Source organism: Cydia amplana, chromosome 20 (assembly GCF_948474715.1).
Source record: "Cydia amplana chromosome 20, ilCydAmpl1.1, whole genome shotgun sequence".
Lineage (NCBI taxonomy): Eukaryota > Metazoa > Arthropoda > Insecta > Lepidoptera > Tortricidae > Cydia > Cydia amplana.
In genome coordinates this window covers 2954766-2966132 of record NC_086088.1, presented here as the reverse complement: position 1 = coordinate 2966132, position 11367 = coordinate 2954766, and the positions used below count along the sequence as shown (strand labels likewise).

The 11367-nt window shown below is 35.5% G+C and overlaps 1 protein-coding gene across 1 annotated transcript; it reads right to left on the bottom strand.

Moving 5' to 3' along the window:
- Positions 1-2011: 2011 nt before the first annotated feature.
- Positions 2012-10434, bottom strand: LOC134657511 (uncharacterized). Its single transcript, XM_063513086.1, has 3 exons — positions 9752-10434; positions 3100-3389; positions 2012-2481 (listed from the first exon to the last, which is right to left on the bottom strand). Exons 1-3 carry the CDS (start codon positions 10130-10132, stop codon positions 2427-2429), a joined length of 726 nt encoding a protein of 241 aa, XP_063369156.1. The 5' UTR covers positions 10133-10434; the 3' UTR covers positions 2012-2426.
- Between the last annotated feature and the right edge of the window lie 933 nt (positions 10435-11367).

Genomic DNA, 11367 nt, shown 5'->3' with positions numbered 1-11367 from the left:
GGTTTAGGTTTCTAGCCTTAGGTAAAGGGACGTAACTTTGCTAACTGTGGTTGCCTACTAATCAGGAGGCCCCGGGTTTGAATCAATCATATAGCAATGAGCGGTTGAGTAACCAGTATGTGTGCCAGGTTTAGGTTCCTAGCCTTAGGTAAAGGGACGGAACTTTGTAGACTGTGCTAGCCTACGAAGCAGACAGCCTAGCCAAGATGACGATCGCTTGTGCTTCGCTATTTAATCGCTTTGTGTCTCACATATCACTCTTCCATATTAGGGTGACAGTGACAGTTGCGGTTCGATCGCTTCGTAGCGTAAGCGATTCGCATGTTGTCTACGGGGCCTGGAGGTCCCGGGTTTGAATCAGTCGCATAGCAATGAGCGGTTGAGTAACCAGTATGTGTGCCGGGTTTAGGTTTCTAGCCTTAAATAGGTAAAGGGACGTAACTTTGCTGACTGTGCTAGCCTACTAAGCAGGAGGTCCTGGGTTTGAATCAGTCACATAGCAATTAATGAGCGGTTGAGTAACCAGTATGTGTGCCAGGTTTAGGTTTCTAGCCTTAGGTAAAGGGACGTAACTTTGCTGACTGTGCTAGCCTACGAAGCAAGGTGACGATCGCTTACGCTTCGCTATCAAATCGCTTTGTGTCTCACTATCTCTTCCATATTAGGGTGACAGTGACAGTTGCGTTTCGATCGCTACGTAGCGTTAGCGATTGGCATGTTGTCTGCGGGGCCTGGAGGTCCCGGGTTTGAATCAGTCACATAACAATGAGCGGTTGAGTAACGAGTGTGTGTGCCAGGTTTAGGTTTCTATGCTTAGGTAAATATAGACACGTAACTTTACTTTATTGTCCTGTCTTTAGCTAAATTCACATTTAGCGTGACTTATACCCTCGATGTTTAGTTGGCATATTCGTAAACTAGGCCCTACTAATAGTTACATTGGAACGCATTTTGCAAATATAGTTTTCGATTTCGATGTTGACACGCGTTTACGTATGTGATTGTGATAGACATTTTTTTTATATATTTGCCAATCTATCTTGCCTGCCTTCTGTCACCATTTGTCCATAAGCGTCACCACATGACTAATACAGACACCACACGGGATGGTTACGCCATTTAGGGTCCTAGCTAAATTGGTTGTTCCTTACATTCGCTATGGAATGTCCAATTTAGCTAGAACCCTAAATGGCGTAACAATCACGGAGCGTGACTGTACGACATTGGTATAAGAAAATGCAAACTTTACGTGTAAGCTAACCTCTTGTTTGTATAGGTATGGCTGTGTTTTTCTACTCTACAGCACAACTGATGTCCGAAGTAAGTACACATTTTGAACCACATACCATTAACGTTGACTTACCTACATTGGCGGTCACGCCAAACTGACCATGGTCAGAATTTAAAACACCTTTTGTGTTCTTGGCGTTGAAAGGATTCAATATTACTTTATTAAATAAACATAGTAATAATATGAACACATTCGAGTAACCAACAGTTTAATTGATAACATTCGATTACAATTAAGTTATAAATAAATTATTTGACTTGAACACAACAAAATATAAGTAAAAACAATATAAATAACAATTATTAGTAATATTTACATTTTAATAGACGGTTATTATATAAAAGATAGTATGAGATCAATACTGGAATATATAGACATATAAATAAGACATAATTATGTAACTCATACTTATGTTAATTTAATACTTTTGATATTTACGTATATAACAATATACTAAATAAATGCAATATTCTATTTACATATGTACATGAAATCAATATTGTTATATTAATCAAACTATACTGTATAAATAACAAATATGTAAATAAAACCATATTTATAAATGAATTACTACATACAATTCATATACTTACGTAAATAAATTTAAACTCTCACATATTATATGTATGTACACAATACACGTAAATATACTAAATATCGCGTATAAAATAAATAATATATATGTACATAAAATATAAGTAATAAATATATATAAAAAATTAAAGCAAATTCCAAAGACTCTCTATAAATACATTCATGCTATTTTCAAACATTACTGTTGGATAACTAACTATTGTGCGTATACAATAAATAGAGTATTTGAGGTACTGTTGACCGTTTGAAGATTTCTTCGCTATGTTCATTCCATTGTATATTTCATTCCATTGTACCTATTTTGCCATTACCGCGCAGAGACGAATGTAACCTCACTCACACAAAAAGTTACGTTTTAAACACTAACCGAAATCTTTAGAGTTACATTCGAAACTGTAGGATTCCATTTTCAAAACGCTCCGATTCGCACTTGTTTTTCGGATTTTGATATCGAAGCTGTCGTGTACTATGTATTAGTTGTATATGTTAGACGTTTGTTCCTTATTGCACGCTTAAATAACTTTTTGGTGGGTTTGTTTGGCTACTGGGCCGGGGCGTAGGCGTTGTATGCTAAGTCCTGGGATTTCTCAAGCGACCTGGAATGAAAAAAAAAATCATAACGTATTTTAAGTAAGTAGATACCATTGCTTATAGTACATCTGGCGCTCCATTACGACGCCTTGTGCTGTAGTAAGCACATTACGTAACTATGTCGAAAATTTAAAGGGCCTATAGGTATGTGCTAAAACGAAACTCGAAACTTATGTACGAAATATCATTTGATATTTACCAGTAGCTTTTCGGTGAAGGAACACATCGTGAGGAAACCGACTAATCCCAATAAGGCCTAGTTTCCCCTCTGGATTAGGTTAGATGGCATTTTTCGTAAAAACTAGTGCCCACGCCAATTCCTGGGATTAGTTCCCAAGCGGACCCCAGGTTCAGGGCACGAAACTTGATGAGTGGTCCAAGGACTTAGTTACGAAATTTTAAAACATTGCAAAACTTTTTTTCTACTAAGCAAAAGAGTTAGACCAAGCTAAGTTGCGTCAAATGTATATGACACTATGACGTTTAAATAACACTTGCACAGTCTGGGCTATCGAAATCGCTGCCAACTTTGCTCGGTCTAACTCTAACATGATTGTGACTGTGTGTGTACTTTCAGACCTCGCTCCACTCGGACTAGTCTACTCTAAGACCTGGATACCGACCTGCTCCATCCAGATCCTCCATGTCCAGCAGAAACGACGACCTCATGAGCCTCATGACCGCCTCCCGACGGCGACAGGAGCTTTTTCAGCCCAATGATACCCGCCAGCACTAACGCCAGCTTCGACACGATGAGGGCCTTGCCCGCGAGCAGCGCTAGGGCACCGAAGGCTAGGGGCACCATCATGCCCCCGATAAGGAGGGGTATGGCCAAGAGGGGGGCGAGCTTCTTCCTCCTGCTGCGGCCTTCTTCGAACGCGCGCGCAAGGTCATTGCCGGCCGGGAATTTGATCTGGAATTTTAAAATTTTTGGTTACCAACGTGGTTTAAAAGGTAACATTTGGGTTATTGTGTCCTTATATTTCCATATAGAACACATGCATTAGCATGTGTGGCATTTCTGTGTTACATGCGCTTATGATTAGAAACCTATACTTCCCTTTTTTAAGAACCTTTTTTGAAAATCTCGTATCAACTTCCCCATTGAGCTGTTTAGAATAAAGATGAAGTTCTAAGCGACCCATATTTTTTTCTTGATAACTGAATGAAATGAAATATACGAAAATACCATTTAAAAAAATAGTTGATACTAAACATGTTTATAAAGTTAAATTTTATCCTCGTGCCGATGCCGCCCAATGTACATTAGGATGTACACTCGATTTCGATGGAATGTCAACCTTAATTAAAAATAAAGTACCTAGGTTTCATATGTCTCGTAAAATTTTCTAACACAGGAAATTCAACCCGATTGAAAATACAACAAAATTCAAACTTGCTTGGCTATAATTTTGTATGGTGCGCGGCACGAGGATATAATTAGGTATATATAAAAAAAAGTAGAAATAAATTAATAATAAATAAATAAAAATTGAAGCAATAACATGACATGTTAATATGCTTACTTCCTTCCCTACAACTACGGAAGAAGAAAGCATGTCCCAAGCATGTAATTCAGCATTGATGTACATCAAAACCAGCACGATACCTTACATGCTACATCGAAAATGAGATCCGGATGTTACGATCAGCCAATTCCGGAATTTTTCACACGCAATGATAATAAATGAAAGGTATTGTGTAAAGACATTGGGCTCATTAAGTAATAAACGCAATATTTAGGTACGTATTTCTGTAGTTATCGATAGTTATGAGCGCGACCACTTGATTCATCGGCCTGAATCGAAATTTAAGATACGTAAATCGGATCTATATCGCAAAGTTTTGATATATTTTTGTGAATTTTTGTGTTTTTTGATGTTTTGGCTCACTAGTTCAACTCGTATTCATTAAAGTATCATTACCAATTTTAATTTTTGTTTATTTTAAGTTTTTTCTCCCATTCATGAAAATGTTTTGCCTCACAACTCCGTCATTAAAATAATAATCACGCTTAAACTAAGATATTTGAGTTAGGTCTGTGACATTTTAACATGTATCTCCATCTTCTATCCCATGGACATCTCCTGTCTCCATCAACAGATCAGCTCGATTGTACCATAATTAATATTGCGTTGTCCTCGAATTACATATGCGTGCACTACAGACCTGACACACAGACAAGAGACAGGTGAAACTAAATAAAAACTTGTAAAATACCCAAATCACGACAGGTTAAAGGTCATGGTTTTGGCACTTAAGGTCCTCTTATATGGTGTACCTATAATTCCTGATCTGAGAACAATAAGATAAATAAAAATGTAGTCTTTCAAATAAATATAAAATCACGATGAATTCTCAAACTTCTCTTTTGAAACTGTAGATACAGTCAGTTAAAAATTACACCGAATACACCGAATAGAAACTCATGAAACTGAAAACAGAAACCTTTAATATTTAAAGTCTCTGATCAGCCAAAAAGAGACCAATTATACAGGCAATTTCTTCAACCAAAACGTCACTTTTGACTATGACAGATCAGTATCATATCGGAAACAGATCGAATAACTAAAACTCGAATTGGCCTAATAGTCTTAAAATAAACATATTTGCCAAAAAGATCACGATAATGTTCAACTCCTTTTTCAAATTTATAGTCAGTTAAAAAGGACAGCGATGAATAGAAAACCATAAGTCTAGAAACAGTACAGATAACCGCTCATTAATGCACACGCATTAGCTAATTAGAAAGAAACTGTTACCAATGCCCAAGTGGGTCGGTGCAAGAAAACTGTTTAATAGAGTGTGGCATTAAAAAAAAGTGAAGATGCATTAATTGGTGGAGATGCACCGAGAAAGCGGTCACGGTGCGTCGCCGCGCGGCATGCATGTTTTTCTGGGGAGATAAATAATTCGATCTGTGATTGATGTTGGTTATTTATAAATAATTGAATTGGAAAACAGGTAGGTAGGAGATTTTTTTTGCAGACCACTGCAGTTACGTTGTTTGATGCTAACCACTATGCATTACCGTGAGCTTTATGGTCAGAGGTACGTATTAAATGACTTTGTTAGTTCATAGAAAAATTGTGTATTGGTCCTGTACCTAATAGGTAGCTATAGGAGTCATTAAAAATTGCATATTAAAAAAAAAAATTAAAGTTCTTTTTCGCCTTCAAGTCGAACAAGAACAACCTATATCCAATTTTAATTAAGAATAAGTAACTAAAAGGCTTGATAAATCAATACCTATTAACTTAAATGGTAAAAATCAAAGTTCTATAAAAAATGCACACGATTGTTAAAACCCTCTTAACACTTATTTACTAAACTTATTTTGTCATCTGTATTGACATTCATGTTTTCTTTTTTATCTTTCCTTTAATCTTTACGACTGTGACAGTTTTATCTCAAACTACCTACTTAAGTGAATTATAATGTTACTTCATTTTGCCCGCTGTATGTAACTTTACTGTCTACATTGATAAGATCACGCACACAGTAATGCGTGATTCGCACTAAAAAGATATTCCCCTCAATATAACTAGTTTTCTTGCTCACTCTTACTGCTACTGAAGGAGATACAAGATAGGTGATGTGTCCATTGCTAATGAAATAACCGAAGAAATGCTAGGATAGGAACATGTCAGTTCCTATTTCTTATTAGGAAATAAACTCTTGATCGCTTTAGAACTCGAATAAAATATTGTACGCTAATAGGATTTCTATGACAATTAGTTGTAGCTTTTTTGTGTTTGGTTTTTCATGAATGGGAATGTATTTTTTAAAGTAAAATGAGACTGATACATTTTAAGGGCTTTATCAACAGTCTGCAACTCACACCTAAGAATGGAACTTCATGATTTGATGAGTCAAAAAAAAACTAAGTAAGTCCAAAAACAACTACTAATAAGTCCTGTTATTATATCAACATTAGGTGAGCTTTTTATAGGTGCTCTCTTTTCGTTGTATGACTTTTACTGATATTTTATGTTATAAATTTTATACGGATTCTTCATTTACTAGATATAGTTCAATTGGAACTAGACCCATGACATGAACCCGCCTTCGAACTGTGTTTGTAAAAAAATACTGTCTATCCAATCACTATCATAAAAAACCGATCAAAGAGCCGAAACATAACTATTTATCAGTTAATTTTTTTGAAAAAAAAAAAGAGATACTAAATACATTTACCTTGATATTTAAGGCTTGTTCAGGAAGCCTAGTCAAGTGGCAACCTTTCATAGAAAACAACAATAATAACTTGAAAAATCTATGAAAAAGATAACGTCACTTTTTGCGGTGCAGACTTCTGGCCGAAGGGTGTGTATTTCAGCGGTTCCGTAGGGATCTGCCTAAACAGGTGACGCAACAGAAAACTTTGCTAACGATATTTAGCTCTTAAGATTTCTATTATTGTATATTTTGTTAGACTCTGTGCGGAAAAAGAAGAGTCGTAGAATGTATTGGATCCCAGACATTTCTTCAACGAAGAACGTTTATTTTGACACTGACAGATCAGTATTATATTGGAAAGGGATCGAATAACTAAAATTGGAATTGGCCTGGTTGCCGATGATATATTTGATTTTACATTTTTTGTCGCATCTCTTATGTCGAAACTTTTTACTTTTCGATTGTCCTTTATTGACAAACGCTTGTCATCTTGGCTATGGCTGATTAATGGACACTGTGGCGGCTCCGATACCCGACAGTGACTTTATAAGGATTTAGAGCATTAGTATGTGACACAGCACGTGACATAGTATGGAGCGCATACCTAGCTTTCGCTATCTAACTGATATTTGCATCTATGTCATTAGCTCTCACGGCTGGACGTTTAAACTAATTGCAGATGGAGTTAATATACATTTAATAAAAAAAAAACTAGTGTAGAGTGTTACGGTATTCAGTTGCTGTTGTGTTGTTGTGTGGGTGTTAGTGGTATATACCATACATTTTTCAAACTTTCATTTTTGTTACCGCCATGCAAAGTATATGGGGAAATGGTAACACAATTGGAAAAAAAACTCTGGGACATTTTTTTATCCCATTAGGATCGAAAGAGCTCGTGATTCTGAGTAGAAATAACACAAAAGTGGCAAAAAATCTCACAATATATAAAAATGGCAAAAAATAACAGAAACACTCATTTGGTGACTTCGTTTTTATAAAAGCGGCGGTAAAAGATTAAGGATGACTCACGTTAGACCGGGCCTTGTCCGGGCCGGAGCTTCCGGAGCTTCGTTTTCTATGGAAAGTATCACGTGATCACCGGTCATCTGTCATAGAAAAGTAAGCGCCGGAAGCTCCGGCCCGGACACGGCCCGGTCTAACGTGAGTCATCCTTTATTGCCATTATTGTAATAATAGGTATTTATACCATTAAGAAATTTTAATTAAGTCGTGTGATATACTATTTTCCACTCTTTCTTCTTAGAAGTATGTAGGTATCAGAATGTAAATGTGTTTTTAATAGATTTTCGTTCGACAAGTGCGAAAAATAGAAAATTCGAAATGAGTGGCGAATTGACGACTTAAAACACGACTGAAGGGAGTGTTTTAAATCTACACGAGTAGCGAATTACCTATTCGCTTACAGCGTTACAAATACAACGTTTTACAGTACATTATTTTGACCCTTTAAACTTTCGACATGGTTGCGTAATATGCTAATTATTGCACTAGTATTAATATTATCATTTTCTTTAAAGATTCTCTGAATACACTAATTTGTTATTAAATTTATGTTTAATTAGGTACTCAAATTATATTAATTTAACGGTTCAATTTTTTTAAAGGACGAAGTTATACTTTCTTACTACGTTATACTACTGTTACGCACATTATGTCATAAGTCATTAAATTTTTTATACCATCAATCATTTTTAACAGCCCATGTGACATGAATACCAATGTTCTCTATTGTGTCTAACAAAATGTGCAAATTAATTATACCACAGTATTTTGACTCCCTGTAAATCAAATAAAAGAGCTCTATACTAGCGCCGTATGAAACGAAATAATGCAGTAACAAAACAGAGTGCAAGTATTTAGGTAGACAGCAATTTGGAAATGGCAAGTAATAACTTTGCTCATTTTTATCCTCCATTAAAAATTCCAGAACAAGGTAAGATATAGTTTTAAGAGCTTTAGGGAAGGTAGTTAACCGTTACACAGTAGGGGAGGTAGGGGACCATTAGGCAGTCGGGAAGCATTGTAAATCGTCCTGATTTACAAGGGAGTGCCCGACCCTTCTGACTGCCCAATGGTCCCCTACCTCCCCCTAATGTGAAACGATTAACTTTTAGTTAGTAGGATAATGGCGCTATTCATAAACACTTGTCAAGTTTAACAAGTTCTTGATAATCGTGTCTTTATCTGTCATTTTGACATTTGTGTTTGATAGAAAGGGACAAAATTTTACTTAGGTTCAGGGGGTAATTATACTACTATAATTTTAATTTTTTATCAATTGTATAATTTCTTTTGTAATATAATCTGTACGTATATAATGAAATAAGTTTTTATTCTTAGTTATGGTACTGATTAAGTTGTATTCTTGTGATAGTTGTAATCCACGCTCAGTCTATTATGTAATATTGTTTAAGTCTCAGGTGCAATTAAAGTGGCATTGACATTGTTATATAAATGAGTGTCAGTGTGACGATTTAATACAGATTTGAAATAAAAATAGTTATCATAATAAAAGCTGTGTAAATGTTTGAAGTATAAACATTATTTGGATCATAACGCCTAACACAAAGAATGATCCTTTCATCAATTTTAATTTATAAACAATTTAATATACTTTCAAATAAAATAATGTATCGGACTGTTAGTAAAAATGTTTTAACAGGTAAGATCTCCAGGGTTTAACAGAATGACTCAAATTTATTTTTTAAAACTCAAAAAGACTTAATATACGACCATTAAAGTAAAATAAAAACTAATGAATTGAATAAATATATAAACAGAAGAATATATACCTATAAAATATATAAAAAACCTTTAAAAATGAATTTAAACGGGAACAGAAAGTAGGTCAAGTGAAGCGGGTGAAAATAACAAGAAGTTAAACTAAATACGAGAATGTAAGTAATAGATTAAATTGTTATTCATTAAAACATAAACGTAATTGTAAGAACCGAACACTAAGATAAATATTAAATAAATATGTCAAAAATAAGTCAATTGACAGTTGAAATATTGTGAATCCAATTTTACCACCAAACTAAAAGATCAGAGTGTGACAAGCTAAACAAAATTTACCTGGACTGTATGAGACTGCATGAATCCAACGATTTTGTCCAGGATAAGATGGTCCAAGGAGCTCTCATCAAGACCTCTCGGAAGCGCCTGCTCAACTTCCTCGACCTTCGCATCCTTATCCTTCGTTATCGTCACACCGCTCATCAGTGATACTTCCTCACTCTCCGATATCCTGTTCAGTGCCTTCGCCAGTTTCACTTTCAAGCATGTACCTATGTCTCCACCGCTGCAATCTTTATACGTTTCATATGCAACTTTAAGGTCACCCAAAATGGTATCATCTGAACTTCTGCCTTCTTCCAGTGTGTTTTGATTGGTGCTTGCTGTCCGTGCGCTGACTGCGACAGCCAGGGTCAGTACAAGGAGGTAGTGTGGTACCATTTTGGTGTTCTCTCCGATGGCGGTATGGACTATGTTTAAAACTAGAGCAGTTGTAGCACTTATATGCGCTTCGAGTCACGGTACAGTGGGCGAAGCTAAGAGGGATGCATCAATGTACGATGCAGTTGGTTGCAGTTTTAGCGTTGAAAACTGAAACGCAGTAAGTTTGTAGGCGATGTGTATCGGATTGGTTCGTTGGAGTTTTGAGCAAGGGAGTTACTAATGAAAGAAATAACGTTAGATAATAATACTATGCTATTGATTTGCCGTTTACTACTGGTGATATATAACTAAGCCGGATGTTAAATGGTACAAAATTAACAACTTCCTTTGAGGGATTCGAATTTTTGAAATATTAGCAAGTATAGTTAAAGTGTAAAATATATAGATTCATTTGATTTGGATCACATGTTTGGGGGCCTGGAAGATGAGTACTTGGCTGACTCACAGTTAAAAATTCAAAACATAATTTAGCATTGCAGAGAATAAAAAAACATTCATAACAACGTAGTAAAGTCAAAATCCTGGCAGCAGGATTACTTGCAGCAGGATTCTGATCATCCTTCTTTTAGAAACTTAGTTTATAAATGTTTCCAAGTGGAAGATTTTTTTCTAAAACTAGGGAATTTCTCACTCACTCAAAGATATAATTGTATTTAGTAGGTAAGTATTTTTTATGTATTTACTTAGTAAGTCAGTACTTTTTTTGAAGCTGAAATAAATTCTTTTGCTGCAATATAAGTATTAAATAAATAAAAAACAAAGATAAGATAAGATAAGATAAAAGATAGTTTATTCAAGTAGGCATAATTACAATGCGCTTATGAACGTCAAATACCGTCAAATACTAGGTAGACCGGCTCCAACCCTACACCTCTGCCCCGAGAAGATTTAAATGAGAAATACGTAACAGTGATACACATTATAGACAGCACAAATCTGGCGGTTGCGACCATTTCAATAACCAAGCGGAGTTTACCGGAATCAATCATTTGGCCTCTCTGCTCACGTTCCTAACAATCAATTTTCAGCTTCAGCACACACATCCTAAAGTCGATAATCCCTGGATTCGTTGGCCATAAATTGGCTTGAAATTATAGTATAGGTTACAGCTAGATATATCGCTTGTTAAGAATGGTTATCAACTGATTGATTACTTGAAATGGTATAGTTATGATTTATTTGCAATGGTTGACCTGGTTATACAGAATTTACTGACCTAGATTATTCTTTAA

Excerpts from the sequence above, each read along its gene's own strand:
- LOC134657511 (XM_063513086.1), bottom strand. The coding sequence starts at position 10,132 with ATGGTACCACACTACCTCCTTGTACTGACCCTGGCTGTCGCAGTCAGC. Across the intron at positions 3,390-9,751 it reads TGCAGTCTCATACAGTCCAG|ATCAAATTCCCGGCCGGCAA; the intron begins GTAAATTTTGTT and ends TTAAAATTCCAG. Across the intron at positions 2,482-3,099 it reads GGAGGATCTGGATGGAGCAG|GTCGCTTGAGAAATCCCAGG; the intron begins GTCGGTATCCAG and ends TTTTCATTCCAG.